The sequence below is a fragment of the Pomacea canaliculata genome, linkage group LG4 (assembly GCF_003073045.1).
Source record: "Pomacea canaliculata isolate SZHN2017 linkage group LG4, ASM307304v1, whole genome shotgun sequence".
NCBI lineage: Eukaryota > Metazoa > Mollusca > Gastropoda > Architaenioglossa > Ampullariidae > Pomacea > Pomacea canaliculata.
This window is the reverse complement of record NC_037593.1, coordinates 562094-580357: the sequence shown is the minus strand read 5'-3', so window position 1 is coordinate 580357 and position 18264 is coordinate 562094. Positions and strand designations below refer to the sequence as shown.

General features: G+C 40.5%; 1 protein-coding gene across 1 annotated transcript; it reads left to right on the top strand.

The window, feature by feature from the left end:
• Positions 1 to 72: 72 nt before the first annotated feature.
• On the top strand, positions 73 to 11794 carry LOC112563061. The gene is made up of 20 exons (XM_025236771.1): positions 73 to 157; positions 1732 to 1870; positions 2330 to 2469; positions 2928 to 3048; positions 3216 to 3350; positions 3567 to 3696; positions 3949 to 4048; positions 4396 to 4504; positions 4962 to 5054; positions 5330 to 5475; positions 6051 to 6119; positions 6686 to 6770; positions 7036 to 7141; positions 7347 to 7409; positions 7673 to 7760; positions 7991 to 8080; positions 8825 to 8868; positions 9459 to 9625; positions 9947 to 10038; positions 10791 to 11794. The coding sequence occupies exons 1-20, from the start codon at positions 92 to 94 to the stop codon at positions 10932 to 10934; spliced, it is 2127 nt and encodes a 708-aa protein (XP_025092556.1). The 5' UTR covers positions 73 to 91; the 3' UTR covers positions 10935 to 11794.
• Positions 11795 to 18264: the final 6470 nt, after the last annotated feature.

Here is an 18264-nt window from a genome sequence, read left to right as displayed (position 1 = left end):
TGTTACAGGCCTAGTGATTGGTTGGTGAAACCTTTTAACCAACCAAAAGTAGTTTTAGTTGTTCTCCTTGACTTCACTAGTTGTTGACATCATGGCGGGTTCAATGAGTTTTCCAAAGTGGTTATTGGGTTGTAAGGATGATGTAATCCAGACAAAGGTAAAAACACTTTTGAAACCTTAAGAAATCAGAGTAAAGATATTATATAGAAACAAATGGCCATGCATATCGGTCGATCATTCATGTGCTGTCTTTCTTATACAGTCGGACCTCGATCGCTGTCGACCTTCCCTATATGTCGAAAACCTCCAAATGTTGATTTATTTGTTAGTCCCCGGCCGAATTCCCACAAGACCAATGTATTTTAGATCTCCTCAACTTTTCGGCTACCAACCACGTTAGTCGAATTTTCTAAGGCCTAGTGTTATTATTTGCCAAAGAGTTGCATGGATCATTCGGAATTTAAAGAAAATTCAAGAAAAGACATGGAATTGTGTTTAATAGGCTATGCAACGAAAGTGCACAAAATTTAGAAGATCGCAATTACTGGATACAGACACTGCCAAACATTATTCAAGATTACAGTCCTGATGCTGTCTTCAATGTAGACAAAGCTGCGGTTTATTCTTCAAATGCACATTTGACAAGTTCAAAGGTGAACCTTGCCATGGTGGAAAGAAAAGTAAGGAGCATGACTCTTCTTTTGGATACAAACATGAGTGGGCTAGAAAAATAGCCCGCATTGTTGATTGGGAAATCATTGAAACCCAGATGATTCAAAAATGTGAAGTCGCTACCTATACATTACGAGGCCAATAAGAAAGCCTGGATGACATCAGTGTTTTTCTCCGTGGCTGAAGAAAGTAGATGCAGTGATGGTCCGGAAGAAAAGGATCATGTTGTTTCCATTGGCATTCCCTCCAAGTGCTCCTTTGAATCATCAACTGTTTTATGTCCAAAACCTGCTTTTTTTAAGCAATTCTTGTTTCCTCTGGAACTTCATCCCAAGCTCTCCAGGCCATTCGCTTTGCATCTAGCAGATCAGTTCCAAGTGTGCATTTCTCTTCGATATCCTGTATCAATTTTCTCACAACAACTTTGTGGTATTGCAACTTGAAATTGTTAATGATGCAAGAAGTTGAAGCTTAGATGTCATATGTTTGGTGGCAGAAACTTGATTGTCACAGGTTTCATGAAAGGGATATGGTTATGTGCTGTGCAACTGTTGATGAAAAGAAGAAAGATGTTTCATTGCACTGTTTGATACTACATACTGTAGATACATGTACTAGTATGTAACATACATGTATACATATAAAACAACAATATAATAAATAGATATAATAATAAAGTCAGAAAAACATTGTCCTTGATTAACTTGTGCCTATTGCGCCATTTTCCCTAACTCAAAAACTCAATAAGTCCAATTTTTTGGGGTCCCTTTGTGTTTGACTTAGCAAGGTCTCACTGTACTTTCATTTATCATCAGACCTCTTTTGCTCAATGACAATTTTGGAAAGCAATTATAATAGTTGCATCATTTACTTGCTGATGATCAAGTTGCCTAAGAATCAAATGATTGCAATTATTTCTTTATTTTAACTTCCTGAGGGTGGTTTTACCTAGGAATGTTACTGACTTTTAGGGAAATATATCCTGGACCCTATATGAATTATTTATTTTGAATTAACAATTATGCATAATAATCTATTACAATCTTTATTTAATTGCAGGAATGGAACACCTTTTTGCACGAGCTCAATGATGCCATACAACAGCAGCTGAATCAAAATCATGTCCAGTACTTTACAGACCTCTCTGATGCTGAAAAAGAGTTGTTTATGCAACGTGCTACAAAAGCTATTGAAGGGGGCAAGTTGTGATACACATCATTATAATAAGAATTTTAAATAACTGTAAATGGGCACATTTAAATATTAATGTTTGTGGGGTAGAAATAGTTCATGATTTTTCATTCATGAAACAAATATGCATCTTACAGGCCATGTCATGTTAACTTTTTAATAAAGTTTTATACTTTGAATACTACACCTTGGCTTTCTTGGTTATTGTCATTGAAGAATTGTCTACATCTTAATTTTCTTTTCTTTAAGGTTGGTCCATTTCTGGGATTAAATTTTGGCTCATAACTAATGTCACAAACATTCATCATGAAAATTTTGACTCATAACATATAAACATGTATTATATCAAGGCCCAAAACATACAAAACATGTATTTTATAATATATATATACACATTAAGGCTAATTACAAATGAACATGATTTTATCAATTATAACTCATGGCTTGTGTCATAAACACATGGCAGGTGCTGCTTTCAAAGCTATGTTTGGCAAAGTGTCAATGCTTATGGACCAACATCTGAATGAGGATGTTGCCAGGCAGCTGATGGAAGATTCCCCACTTGACACTAAAACAGATCTTGTTATTGAAGGTGCCGAAGAAGGAGTGAGCAGTCAGATTTCATTTTATTTTATTTCTGCTTCAAAATTATTAAAGTTATTTTTAGTCTTTGCTGGTATGTTGTTGTTGTTGTTGTTGTTGTTGTTGTTGTTGTTGTTGTTGTTGGATAGATGGTCATCTGGTACAACTTTCCTCAAAAGATTGTCTGTGTCTGCAGGATCTAGTTACCTTTCAAAATAATAAGAGTGTTGGGTAGGAGTGAGTACAATGATACATCTAAATCTTCACAAGCAAGTTTCTGACAACAATAGGCTGTCACATTTATTAACATTAAGCTAACACTTCACAAGTCCTTCCAACCTGTCAGGGAACATCAGAACAGGTAATAAAACACTCATCTTCCTCCTTTCACAGCATTCCTACCACCATGACTGTCTTATTCTAAACTAAAACAATATCTGATAGCTTTTTAGGTGTTGTAAATGTTTGAAATATTTTTGCAGGTAATAAGCCTACTCAAGAAATGGCCAGAGATGAAATCTAAGCTACACGTTTGTTTTAATCAGCCTCTAGCCCCTCCCATTCGCCAGCTGGCATGGAAACTCTTCCTTGCAAACCCTAAAGGTACCTTTGTCAGCCATTTGACAGCATAAACAATGAAGTGAAAGAGGTAAAATAATAATAATAGCAAACAAACAAAATAGCAATGATAATTAAGAATACAATGATGATGATGATGAGAAAACAACTGAAGTAATAAATTAACTTCTGTTGCTTGTTGGCTGTGTTAGCTCGCAAGACATACATTGATCTTCTAAATGGAAATCCTCGCAGTGCCATCTCACCACTAGACCTGGAGATCTCACAGAAATGTGAGCAGCTGCTGATTTCAGAGCCGACTTGTTTTGAGTTGAAAGGGTCTGTTGGTAAGTAGGAAAAAATCACAATATGACAGCGAAAAACAGGATCCTTTGTTTATATCTGTTTGCTTGCATATGACTGGCTATAAAAATGTAGAATATATTGAAACTGGAATTTCCAAAGGATAAATAAAACAAATCAGATTAACCCAGACTATTTTTTTAATTAAAAAAAACCTGAAAATAAAAAATTCTAATTTTTTTATGTGTTTGATCATAAAGGGGCATTTTATGGAATGAAGGCTGTTTTGTCATATCACCATGCCATTCAGCATTCCAGTAGTCGCTTGCGAGACACAGACTACATGTTGGTCGTACCTTTTGTATATGTGCAGACTCCTCACATTTCAAGGTCAGTCACAATGACAGAAAGAGTCACAAACAAGATAAACATTCTACCATTTTACGAAATCACTGTTGTTACAATTCCACAATTTGCCACCATCAATGTTCTCCAAAGAATGAAAAATGAAATGCTGAGAAGATTATCTGTGTTATGTGTATTTATGTTAAAGCAACCCTAAACCTGACCTATTCTTGTTATATTTTACCGAATAAATGCTTTGGCTAAGTACAAACAGAATGTATGTGCATGTTTATAAAGGAGGGAACCAGCTCCTGGAAATGTAGTGGCCCTGATGGTGGAGGAGTTCTTGACGTTTATGGACACTCGCCCAGGCTTTATGCTAGATACAGGCTTAGAGGTTCTCTTGCATTCATTTACATTTTTGTTTGGCTTGTTTTAAGAAACTTCTAAAATGATACTTGTAATAAACAACAAATGGTTGTCTGCTGTTTGTGTAACAGTGGGTTCGTTTTCAAACACATTAAAAATATGAATTAATGATGTCATGCTTTCATTTTTTTGGTCGCTTTTGTCTTTGGTCTTGCTGTGACACATTAACAGTGCCAAACGTGGGCATGTAACATGTTACTGCCTGTTAGGACAATACCACATGCAGTCAAAGAAAATGATTTAAGTGGTTTGTGTTTATATGGATTTTTGAATGGCTTCCACATTAACAAATTTTGTGACTGTACCTTCATCTAGGCACACACAGAGGAACTGCGAGGTTTTGCTCAACGTGTTGGCTCTGTTCTGCAGCAGCACTACTCAGACATTGCTAAGGCAGTGTCTGATGCCTATCTTCCTGCCAGAGGTTAGGAAGCAATGCCATTTGTTAAATTTACTGAGAAATGATGTCACATATTAAATTTATTGAGAATGTCTGTGGGAAGTAACTAGTGTAAACAAGAACCTTCTGGACATTTGCCTGACCATTCTGTTTGCTGCTCCTTTTAATTACTGATGTTTATTCCTTTGTATGCAGTATTTTGATCACAGGTAGTTGGATCTATGGAACATGCTCCTTGATAAGAAGTTTACAAAACTAGTAGTTGGATATATGGAATGCATTATTTCATAAGAAGTTTACAAAACTATCAGGCATTGCTGAAGCAGCAGTTTGTTGTATCATTCTGTTTCAAGATTTAACCCTGTCTTGTGATATTTTGTATTTTAGAAATAAAAACTCTAAATAGAGTCAGATTTGTGTACAATTAAATAAAGTTATTGTAGATTATGATCGAGACATGCTGACTTCGATGTGCTTACAGAAAAAATTGTGGCAACAGAGAGTGGGTCCAACGTTCTGCTAAAGGAAGGGCTAATGGAACTGATTCGACCTGTTACACGTTCCATGTTTGTTGGTTAGTGCTGAACATCATGCTATAACATGCATGCTATATTAAAAACAATGACCTTCAGTTATAATGAAAATTATGAAAATTATGAAGGAATAATACAAACGAGGTTTCCACTCTTCTAGATCATGGAATTGAACTTGTTGGCTGTCTGCTTGTTTGGATATGGTGTGCCATGATCAGCATACTCTATTTGTTGATGCTTTTGAGGGCTGATGTCTGACAATCTTCTTAGATGTCAGTTCATTGTCTTTGCTCATGTTTGTGCGGTCGTCTTTCAGGTTACCTGAAGCTGGATACCCTGATGTACGTGTGGGACAATTACATCATCGGTCTTGATGTACCAGGCTTTGGCAGTGAGTGGTTGGCCATCATTATGGCAACACTTCTTGGGCTATTGCAAGATAAATTGAAGAGTTCTAAATCAGTGAGTTCACTTCCAATATTAGTTTTCTTACAGAGCAGCATATGCAATAAATGAATGCAAAGAGAGATTTAGAAAGTGCTTCCTAGACTGACTTTACCAGCATTTGTTCCATCTCATGTACATTGTGAATGATGTGTGAAAGAATATACACGTGTGTGTGTGTGTGTGTACTTGGGTGTGTGCATACATGGATGTGTGCTTCATGTATACAAGAAACTGAATGAGTATACATGGGTATGTTTATACATGGTTGTGTGTATAAATGGGAAATATTTTATTCATGATTGTATCCATGGTTGTATGTATACATGGTTGTGTGTATAAATGTACACATATTTTATACATGGAGCTGAATTAGAGGATTGTGTGTAAATGTGCATGTGCTTGCATGGGTGCATAATGATGTATTAATATAAGTTCATTCACATAGGTACTTTTTTGGTTGTTCTAGTTTTTAATTATAGCTTTTGCACAAAATCAGGTGATATTCTTAACAGTGAAAATTTATTTCTTGATATAAATACTTATTTTATTGAGAATAAGTTATATTCTGGGAATATTATTTTATTGTGTAGCCAGCAGCAATGGAGAGCGTTCTTCGTAGAGAGTGTCCTCTGTTAACAGTCCCTCAGTTCCAGTACCAGGTGAATTGCAAACGTTCAGCTTTCAATTCAGCTAGTAGTAAAATGTAGGATCTCTTCCTGAGCGTTTTATATCTTGTACTACAATTAGTTTTTCAAATTACTGTTAGTTTAGAATGGTTTAAAATGTGTCTGGTGTTCATTGAACATTGGCATGACTTGAGATGATTTTTAGTTGGCATAATGAATTAGTAAATAAAACATAACTGCTTTGCTGCATTTACTTTTATTCCAGTATGATTTACTGATTTGTGTGCATCTAATATTAAATGGTTTTTCTGATAAATATTACATGATTTAGTGTACAGTCTCTTGATGAATCCTTGTCATTATCTTTACAATGTGTTATCTGATTTAGGTCAATCGTTACCATCATCCTGACTTGTACAACTTCTATTTCTTCTTGTCCCTAATCATAGAGCATAGGGCCGCATTGTATTTGGTGTTTTTGTAGCAGGGGTTGTTGTACAGGGTGTGGTTTCTAGCCTCCTTCATTCGGGTTTGGGACCGGCAGGTTACCCGTGGAGTTATCAGGCGGAGTTTTGTACAACTTGGTATCTGATTTTTAGGTGAATCGTTACCATCATCGTGACTTGTACAACTTGCTGATGTCAGATCAAAAAGCAGCAATACCAGTCCTTGATCCAACACAAGGTGATATACTATACTATATATATGTGATGAAGTCATCAAAATTAATTTTGCAAACAATTATGAATAACAAATGAACATCATTAACTTGTGCTACAATCCTTTTCACTTTTTTTTGTCATTACACCCACATACCCACACACTTCCACTCAAAACAACCGCCCACGCTTTCGGTTTTTATTGAAATGTTTTTAAAAATATACATAGCAGGTTTGTGACAGTGTATTTACACATTTAAAAGCATGAACATACATTTCTTCTGATGTAGCGATTCACCCGCCCTGGAGACACTGGTACAATGACCTGATCCCACCATACACCAAACCCCATGACAGGCGACGAGCACGAGAAGAGAGAGAACTTGAGAGAGAAAGGTGAGCTGTACTCATCTGCATTTGAGATCAAAGCCAAACATACTTTAAAGGCTTGCAAAATAAATCAGATGAATTAACCTAATGGCAAAGCTTAAAAAAATGAAAGAACCAAATAAAAAAAAGCTTTGAAATGAATTGTCTGTTATAGAACAAATCTGAATATGCCAGTGGTCTGCAGAAACATTTTGTTTTTTGTCTTTTGCAGAATTCTTCAGCAAAAGAGAGAAGCAGATCTACTGCAGAAAGCAAAAAGTGACAGAGAACGAAAGTGCGACTTCATCACAGCATGCACCTTGATACACATTTGTCTTTAATAGTTAAAGAAATGGTGTTTACACTGTTTGTTAGTATTGCTATCTACGCTTTAACATGTCTATTAAAGTAGGTAACAAGAAAATGTTTATTTGATATGTGTAGTTTTGTGACAGAAGGTGTTACGACAAAAATGTTGCATGAATTATTTTCAGTTGTATCTGTTTGTTGGCTGCTTATGTGAGGAAGATGACAGCTGTTTGTTTGACTTATTGACAGAGAGGAAGAAGAGCATGTGAAGGCGATGGCAGCTGAGCGTGGTCGTCTCCAACAAGAGAGGCAAGACCTGGAGCAACAGCTGCTGGCGGTAACATGCTTTATAATGTTTGTAATGTTTGCCTGATGCGATCATGAATGAAGTTTTAATAAATAGTGCACCATAGGTTTTGAAATGAATGCTTGAAGTTGCAGTTCATCAACTGATATGTCACTGTGAAGAGAGAGTTTATGTCAGTTCCATTCTTTAACATGCTGTAGAGCACAGCGATATGATGATGTGGCACTGCCATATATTAGTTTGAAATGCTGTGTCCTCAGGAGAGGCAACAGCGCCTGGATGCAGAGCGACGAGCTCAGGAACAGATTGACATGTTGAGACGGGAAATTGAGACTCTTCGCCAAAAGCCAGTATGTATTGGAGTAACTTGACATAAAAATCCCACTCTTCGCAAACAAACCTCACAAAGTTTATACACAGGGTGGCTTGCTGTCAGGGATCGCTGTGATGTCATCATTCTCACGCTTGTCTTAAAAAGTTATGATTTTATATTAATTAGGTGAAACCTTACCTTCTAGACAGGAGATGAAGACGATTAGAAGGTAGAGTTTCATGTTCTCCTGAGGAGGACCCTGGGAACACATGTCCTGTCTAAAATCCTTCATCCAGGAAGCTTGTCAAGACCTCGACAGCCATAAAGGCAATCGTTTTGTTGTTAAAAAGAATGTGCACATGTCCTGAGTAAGTGTAATTTAATGACATTGATGCCATGAATGGATAGCTGAGATGGTGCCAGCAGAAATGGAAGAGATGAAGACAAAAGTTCTGTAAAAACATTTTTTTGCCAAGAAAGAGATAAACACGTCAGATGGAATTTACATATGTTGTTAAAGTTGGGAATGAGCATCACACGTCAGTAACATGAAACTTTCGGAAATATTTTGAATGTTAAAAATATTTTGGCTTCTGGTGATAAAAGGAATATATTGGTGTCAGAAGTCACTAGCATGAAACTCTGGGAAGTATCTTGAATTGTCTTTATATTTTGATGATACAAGCAATACATTTTTTTCAGGAGTCACCAGCCTGGAACTTTGGGAAACATCTTGAATCCTTTTAATATTTTGATGATAATAGCAGTGTATTTGTTTCAGAAATCACCAGCACCTTCCATATACAGTGTAAGCTCCTATATCAGGTTAGTTCCGCCGTAATGACATTTTCATGAGATGTTTCTCCTTAACAGTAATGTGAGAGTACGGTGTTGTACCCTGGGTGAACTGCACCAGATGTGTAGGGGTAGCATATCAAAACAAGTCTCAGAGACAGTGAGACAATCTGACAGTCCCAGTCATGTCAGAGAAGCTGTAAACTTATCTTGAAATCTGTTCTAAGCTATTTTTGTTTACACATTTGAAGATTCACTTCTACAATAAACAAGAACATGTAAATAAAATAAATAACCCATTTGTATACTGCATTTTTCCAGCATGAGTCAGACTCAAGGCGATTTACATGTCTAGGTATTGATGACAACGTATTGTCATTGTGTTTGTCAGTACATTGCCACATTTGTCAAAATAGTGTCATAATAAACTGCTTTGTGTTTTTGTTCACAACACTGTAAGTAAGATACTATATACTGTACTAACTATATACACACTTGCACATATATATAAAATGTACTCTATATTGCAATATTGTTACTCTTGTTTCTCAACCACTGGTTCTGACCTTTGCTGGAAATACCAGGAACACAAGCTGGATGCAGTTTATGTTTGATTGCAGTCGGGTTCTTATTCCACCCCCACCTACACCTGCCTCTGGTTCCCATCAACTTCCCACCATCCCTGAGACCCCTGTCCATACCCCTTCAAGACAGCCGACGCCTGAAGACCAAACAGAGAGCACCATCATGGACTTTCTGGAGCGAATACGGCAAAGTATGGACTACAGTAAGTCTTTGTGCTGTCAGAATCATCAGCAAAGATTTCAAGAAGTTGTAATTACTCCTGTCAGATATATACAATTATATATAGACTACAGTCTAAAGTTCCCACAACTATATAAGTTGTCACTCCTCACTGTCACAACAACAAGTATTTCATCATGCCAGTAACTCCAGCCCCTGATCTTATTAAGAGTCTGTGTAAAAACTAACAGTGTTCTAAAAGTCTAAAGAAAACTATTTTAAGTCAGTCTTCAAATGTTTCAGAATAGAATTACTTTTAAGTAAAATTAATAAAAATAATAAATAAATACAATTTGACATCCAGTTGCCCATAGTGATGGTCTAGACAAGCAAACACTAGACACTGAGTCGGAGGGCTTCATACAGCAGAACGTGCAGGACCTCAAACAGGCACAGGTATGATATCAGCTGCCCACAGGTATGATATCAGCTGCCCACAGGTATGATATCAGCTGCCCACAGGTATGATATCACCGGTCCACATACAATGAGCTGAGAGCAGGTCTGTCCTGTCGGTCATTTTGTACAGTCCATGAGTAGAGCAGTAAAGCTCGGCCAGCTACTCAATACTTTCTCAGAGATAGCTGAGGATCGACATAAAACACTAAATATCTGCTCAAAGATTGAACACTTAGCAAGAGTGTTTTTGACAGTGACATACAATGCTACTTAGAGTTTGAGATATAAACATTTTTTTAAAGTCCCTCACTCGCTGGGCACTACATAATTCTGACCACTGTTGCATTAACATGGAGTGATCAAAGGTGACATGCAAGGCCCAGTGTGTTCAGAGTGGCAGGGCGTATGTATAACTTTCTGATTGATCTCTGAGTGGGTGGTCTTCATTAGCAGCCAACAACAATTAAAGGCTTGTGCACTGCTTATAAAGCGATGGATTGCAGTTCCTATGCAGACATAAAACACACAGAAATATAAATACATGCACACAGCTCTCGCCACATATGCACGAATGTGCTGCTATCATTCTGTGCAGTAAAGACTGAGGAGGCTAGTTTACAAGCAAGTCTGTTATATTTTATTCACAGTAAACTTGTGAACAACTGTAAACAACAGTTTTGTAACATCTTTTTAACCTGGATAATTATCAAACATCAAACATGGAACATGGAATTTCTCTGTGAATGCAGGTGGAGGTATTTGGGCACAAGCTGCGGCCCGGGGAGTTTGAAACCATGGGAACGCTGCAGCAGCAGGAGGCCAGTGACAAGATGATGCAGTTGATTCAGAAGTGGCGGGAGGAGAGGCGGGCACGTGAGCTGGCAGCCAAATAAACCCTGCACTTGACAGAACATGGAATGACTGCAATTTTTAGCTAGACAGAACGTGTAGAGAGACCATAGAATAACCGAAATATTTGTTTAGAAAAGATGTAAATGTAGACTGTCATCATCATCGTCATTGTCACCATCATCAACAGCAGTTGCAGTGATAGCAACACCATCTTGAGTATATCGCTATGCACGCGTACATATGCATGTCACTCACCGAGTCACTCCACCTTTGACTGGTAGCCATCACTAGGTGGCAGCACTTGGTTACATGCAGCAGCTGACAAGGCCCGCCACTCTTGCCTGTCTTGGGTGACAGCGAGCAGGTCCTCCACAGGACGTCCAGTCCACTCCTTGATGCTGGTAAGTCAGTTCTTCCTCTGACCACCGAGGCGCCGACTACCCTCCCAGGTGCCTTGAAGAACAGTCTTCGACAGGGTGGTGTGCGGGTCACATGGCTGGCCAGCTTACGTCCCTTGACTGTTCTAAAAGGAGGTTCCTGGTGTCTGTGAGTGTGTTGACCATGCTGCGCACAAAGTCATTGCACTTTCAGTCTGCGTACTGCTGGTTTGACTGGCAGGCCTACAGGTTCTCTGGGTCTAGTCTGATTGCTTTGAAGGATGTTGTACAGGTCTTTGCAATATTTAATCCATGTGGAGTACAGCAGTGCTTTCTGGGAGAAGGCAACCATTGCTGTCTATAATATGTATATAAAGGTAAATGTATTTAAATATTTCATATTCTTATGCTTAGATCGATGTAGGCAACATTCCTGCACATATGGCTCGTAATGTTTGTGGCGATATTTTATATTAAACTGTGCATCACTGACTGATGTGAATGGAGAGTTGTGAAAAACAAAATGTGTGTTTGTTTACTAAGACATGGTGTGATGACAGTGTAGTGTCTAGTGCGTGTGATGACTGTAGTGTCTAGTGTGTGTGTGATGACTGTAGTGTCTAGTGTGTGTGATAACTGTAGTGTCTAGTGTGTGTGAACACAGTGCATATGATGACTAGTGTCGTATATGTGTGATGACAGTGTAGTGTCTAGTGCATGTGATGACTGTAGTGTCTAGTGTGTGTGTGTGATGACAGTGTAGTGTCTAGTGTGTGTGATGACTGTAGTGTCTTGTGTGTGTGTGATGACTGTAGTGTCTAGTGTGTGTGATGACAGTGTAGTGTCTAGTGTGTGTGATGACAGTGTAGTGTCTAGTGTGTGTGATGACTGTAGTGTCTTGTGTGTGTGTGATGACTGTAGTGTCTAGTGTGTGTGAACACAGTGCATATGATGACTAGTGTCGTATATGTGTGATGACAGTGTAGCGTCTAGTGCATGTGATGACAGTGTAGTGTCTAGTGCGTAATGGTCATTAATGTCTTCCACTGGCACCTTTTAACGATCCATAAATCCCAGGTGTGGTCAAATAACAATGGCGACAACAAGAGTTCGACTTCCACACCTGCCTAGTACAGACGAGACGACAGCCACATCGACATAGATGCTTTCTGAGCTTGGTGCAGGCCGAACCCCTCCCACCCCACCAAGGTGTTGCAGGGATGGGAACGAGTGGGAGGGGGCAGACGATGGCGGGAGCTGTGTATAGACTGTGTACTCTCACAGATGGAGCTTAATGGGAAGGTGGTCTCCCCCATGAAGTATTTTTGTCGGTGTGGGTGCAGCTGGCATCCCGCCACAGTAGTTGTCGATTAATTAGTGTACGCACGAGTTGTGCACCCACGCTGGGCCGTCGATACCTGTGGGTGTTAATGGAGGCACACAGCACGCGCCACATACCTGCAGACCACGTGCCACCCACAGTGACGATGAAGACCTTCCTCTCTCCCCAGGGACACCACAACATTGTCGTCTGCGTGTCTGTCCTGTGGTCTGAGGCTTTGTCAACTAACCCTGACCTCCGTATGTTGCTGCTCGCATCCCGGCCTCCACCCACCTTTGACCAGCCTCCACTCACCTGTGACAATGGTCTCGCAGGACTTTGTCACAAATATATCGAATGTGTTTGAAAGATTGATCGCAAAGTTCAGCGATTAATTATGAGCGCTTTAATGAGTAGAACTATCAGGAATTGTTTTCATTGTGAAAGTGCGGTAGACAGCTGACTGGATAGTTACATGAGACAAGATCGTCATGTAGCAACTGTGAACATTTGTGAAGTGATTGGCTGAGACACGATGTAACAGTCATACAGTCCATCAGAAATATATTTTGTGGTTGGCACTGTCTGCTCAAGACTTGGACTGTCACACGCACTGCGTGACACCTTCAGTAGAGATTTCAACAGCACACTGTTTAGCTGACAACTACCTACCGACTATAAAGACACTGCAGTACCTTCACTTTAAGCTCGGCACTCAACACTTGCTTGTCTTCTCTCCATCCTGTCTTGTCTGTTTGCATGTTTGTCATTCACATACAGGTGTGCAGTGTGCAAGCACACGTCAGCAATAAATTAACCTGCATCTGTCCAAGTAAACCGAGAGAAGGAGGAAAAGGCCGCCCAGACAGCAGCTGACCCACGTCACAGGTTGTCTGGCGGCTCCTGTACCTGGCACCAGACACCACCACACCTGTGATTGTGCCGGCCACCTGTAAATGGTGAGGACAAAGTGACAGGTGTGTGTGAATCGTTGCAAGGCACTGGACAAACGTGAAGGTGGCACAAACGTTTTGCAGCGGGAGGTGGGGTGGGAGGGATCGTGAAGAACCGTTAGCTTGAGAAAGGTGAGGTCAGCGGGGCGCGCAGTGACGACGGCGTCCTTGTGGTTGTGACGGTCGCCGCTGGTGGGGACGAGGACAGTATGCACGACGCTGAATGAGCTGCACGGCGTCAGAGGTCAAAGTTCAGCACGTTGACGGGACGCGCGCACACCTGTCGACACGCACGCTGACGTCGGTAAAAAAAAAGACAGCACTGGGAAGATCGTCATCCATGAGGCGAGGCACCGGTGGCGGGCGGAGAGGTGACAAGGCTAAGCACTCGTGTGACAAGAGACGTGCTTAGAGGTGCCGCACGCACGCACGCACTCACGCACAGGCACAGTTGCAACAGCAAGACGGAGGGGGGGTCTTTATAAAAGGTTCGGCGATCAGATTATCGCCCGTTGTTATGGCGGCGTGAGGAGTCAAAGGCGGGCAGGTGAGCTTGGTGACCGCGACATGGTTGGCCGCTACCTCCCAGAGTGTTACAACGACCACGACCCTGTCTCATGTTACCTTGGCAACCAAGCATGTCAACAGCTCCACACAATGGTGGGCCTGCTACGTCCTTTGTACCGTACTTACGTGCCTCTCACGTAGCTGGACTGAAGTGTCTATCAGTCTACTTCTCAATTTGGTGTAATTAGCTGTGTCTGCTTTGTGTGTCATTGTGTCTGTGTCATCTCTTTGTGTCTACCTCAATGTGGCTAGTGTCATCTGTTTGTCTACCTCCGAATGTCGCTAGTGTCATCTGTTTGTGTCACCTCAATGTCATTGTTTGCTGTGTCAGTTCCTCTGTTTGTGTCTACCTCATTGTGGCTAGTTTCATCTGTTTGGTCTACCTTCAATGTGCTAGGTCATCTGTCATCTGTTTGTGTCTACCTCAATGTCGCTAGTGTCACTCTGTTGTGTCTACCTCAATGTCGCTAGTTCATCTGTTTGTGTCACCTCAATTGTCGCTAGTGTCATTGTTTGTGTCTACCTCAATGTCGCTAGTGTCATCTGTTGTGTCTACCTCAATTCGCTGTGTCATCTGTTGTGTCTACCTCAGATTGTCCTAGTGTCATCGTTTGTGTTCTACTCAATGTCCGCCTAGTGTCATCTTTTGTGTCTCCTCAATGTGGTAGTGTCCATCTTGTTGTGTCTACCTTCAATGTCGCCTCAGTGTCATCTGTTTGCGTCTACCTCACATGGCTAGTGTCAATCTGTTTGTGTCTACCTCAATTGTCGCTAGTGTAGTTTGGTCCATCTAGGTCATCTGTTTGTTTTGTCTACCTCATGTGGCTAAGTTTCATCTGATTTTGTGTTCTACCTCAATTGCTAGTGTCATCTGTTTGTGTCTACCTCAATTTCGCTAGTGTCATCTGTTTGTGTCTACTTCAATGTGGCTAGTGTCATCTGTTTGTGTCTACCTCAATGTCGCTAGTGTCATCTGTTTGTGTCTACCTCAATGTCGCTAGTGTCATCTGTTTGTGTCTACCTCAATGTCGCTAGTGTCATCTGTTTGTGTCTACTTTCAATGTCGCTAGTGTCATCTGTTTGTGTCTACCTCAATGTGGCTAGTGTCATCTGTTTGTGTCTACCTCAATGTCGCTAGTGTCATCTGTTTGTGTCTACCTCAATGTCGCTAGTGTCATCTGTTTGTGTCTACCTCAATGTCGCTAGTGTCATCTGTTTGTGTCTACCTCATTGTGGCTAGTGTCATCTGTTTGTGTCTACCTCAATGTCGCTAGTGTCATCTGTTTGTGTCTACCTCAATGTGACTAGTGTCATCTGTTTGTGTCTACCTCAATGTCGCTAGTGTCATCTGTTTGTGTCTAATTCAATGTCTCATTGTGGCTAGTGTCATCTGTTTGTGTCTACTTCAATGTCGCTAGTGTCATCTGTTTGTGTCTACTTCAATGTCGCTAGTGTCATCTGTTTGTGTCTACCTCAATGTGGCTAGTGTCATCTGTTTGTGTCTACTTCAATGTGACTAGTGTCATCTGTTTGTGTCTACCTTCATGTCCGCTAGTGTCATCTGTTGTGTCTACTCAATGTCGCTAGTGGTCATCTGTTTGGTGTCTACTTTTGTGGGCTAGTGTCCCATCTGTTTGTGTACTAGCTCATTGTGGCTAGCTGTCATCTGTTGTGTCTTCAAGCCAAGTGTCATCTGTTTGTGTCTAATTCCAATGTCGCTAGTGTCATTGTTGTGTCTACCTCAATGTCGCTAGTGTCCATCCTGTTTGTGTCTACCTCATTGTGGCTAGTGTCATCTGTTGTGTTTCTACTTCAATGTCGCTAGTGGTCATCCTGTTTTTGATGTCTACTTCATGTCGCTAGTGTCATCTGTTTGTTGTCTAACCTGCAATGTGGCTAGTTCATCTGTTTGTGTCTACTTCAATGTGACCTAGTGTCATCTGTTGTGTCTATTCAATGTTCGCTAGTGGTCATCTGTTTGTGTTACCTCAATGTCGCAGTGTCCATCTGTTTGTGTCACTTCAATGTGGCTAGTGTCATCTGTTTTGTGTCTACTTCCATGTCGCTAGTGTCATCTTGTTTGTGTCCTAATTCAATGTCCGCTAGTGTCATCTGTTTGTGTCACCTAAATGTCGCTAGTGTCATCTTTTGTGTCTACCCTCATGTGGCTAGTTGTCATCTGTTTGGTCTACCTCAAGTCGACTAGTGTCATCTGTTTGTGTCTACTTCAATGTCGCTATGTTGTCATCTGTTTGGTGTCTACTTCAATGTGCTGTGTCATCTGTTTGTGTCTACTCAATGTGGCTAGTTGTCACTGTTTGTGTCATACCAATGTGACTAGTGTCATCTGTTTGTGTCTCCAATTACAATAGTCCACTAGTAAGGTCTAAGAACCGTTCATGTGAATCATACCCAAGATAACCTTCAAGTGTCCGGCTAACGTATTGGATGCATCTGTAAGTTTCTGACATGTCTACTCAAGTGGCTAGTGTCATCTGTTTTGTGTTACATCATGCGACACCAAGTGTCACTGTTAGTGCTCATCTACCAAAGTCATTGATGGCTAAGTGATCCATTTGTGTCTACGGGTCCGATTGCCATGCTAAGTTCATCAAATGTTCTGGTGTCTACTTCAATAGTCGCCGCTAGTGTCATTGTTTGTGTCTACTATCAAGGACTAGTGTCAATCCTGTCTATGGTGTCTGAAAGTGGTTAGCAAAATCGTCACGCTAGAAGCCTCAAGTCTGTTAATGGACTTGATCTCATCTCAATGTCGCTAGTGTCTATCTGTTGTGTCTACAACCCCTCAATGGTCGCTATGTATCTGTTTTGTTCTAACCGGACTAGTGTCTCTGTTTGTGTCTCCTAATGTGCTAGTGTCATCTGTTTGTGTCTACTAATGTCGCTAGTGTGATCTGTTTGTGTCTACTCTTTGTGCTAGTGTCATAGGTTTGTGTCTACCTCATTGTGGCTATGTCATCTGTTTGTGTCTACTTCAGTCCGGCCTAGTGGCATCTGTTTGTGTCTAATTCAGTCGCTGGTCATCTGTTGTGTTACCTCAATGTCGCTAGTGTCATTGTTTGAGTCTACCTCATTGTGTAGTGTATCAATGTTTGTGTCCGTACTTCAATGTCGTAGTGGTTCATCTTGTTTTTGTGTCTACTCTTAAATGTCGTAGTGTCATGCTGTTGTGTCTACCTAATGTGGCTAGTGGTTCATCTGTTTGTTGTCTACTTCAATGTGACTAGTGTCATACTGTTTGTGTCTACCTCATGTGGCTTACTTGTCATCTGTTTGGTGTTACCTGCAATGTCGCTGTGTACTGTTTTGTGTCTACTTCAATGTGACTAGTGTCATCTGTTTGTGTCTACTTCAATGTGACTAGTGTCATCTGTTTGTGTCTACCTCAATGTCGCTAGTGTCATCTGTTTGTGTCTAACTCATTTGGCTGTGTCATCTGTTTGTGTCTACTTCAATGTGCTAGTGTTCAATTGTTTGTGTCTACTTCAATGTGCTTAGGTCAATCTGTTTGTGTCTACCTCATGTGGCTAGTGTAATCTGTTTTGTCTAGCTTCAATGTGACTAGTGTATCGTGTTTGTGTCTAATTCAATGTCGTCTACGTGTCATCGTTTGTGTTACACCTCAATGTGCTAGTGTATCTGTTTGTGTCTAATCAATGTTCCTAAGTGTATTTCTTTGTGTCTACCTCAAATGTCCTAGTGTCATCTGTGTGTGTACCTCATTGTGGCTAGTTGCTCTGTGTCTACCTCTGCATTGTGGCTACGTGTCATTGTCTTGTGTTACTTCAATGTGACTAGTGTCATTGTTTGATAGTCTACATTCAATGTGGCTAGTGTCATTGTTTTGTGTTACTCAATGTCGCTATGTCATCTGTTTGTGTCTACTCTGTGTGGGCTGTGTAATCTGTTTGTGTCTCCATCATTGTGGGCTAGTGTCCTCTGTTGTGTCTACCTCTTGTGGTAGTGTCATCTGTTTGTGTCTACTTCAAGTCGCTAGTTTCATCTGTTTTTGTGTCTACTTCAATGTGATATGGTCATCTGTTTGTGTTAATTAAATGTGCTAGTGTGTGTCTACCGATCAACTGTCGCTAGTGTCATCTGTTTGTGTCTACCTAATGTCGTAGTGTATCTG

What these genes read in the sequence shown, in the direction of transcription:
- LOC112563061 (XM_025236771.1), top strand. Translation starts at nt 92, where the DNA reads ATGGCGGGTTCAATGAGTTTTCCAAAGTGGTTATTGGGTTGTAAGGAT. An exon ending in AATTGAAGAGTTCTAAATCA is followed by an intron (nt 5,476 to 6,050) that starts GTGAGTTCACTT and finishes TTTATTGTGTAG; the next exon opens with CCAGCAGCAATGGAGAGCGT. An exon ending in AGAGAACTTGAGAGAGAAAG is followed by an intron (nt 7,142 to 7,346) that starts GTGAGCTGTACT and finishes TGTCTTTTGCAG; the next exon opens with AATTCTTCAGCAAAAGAGAG.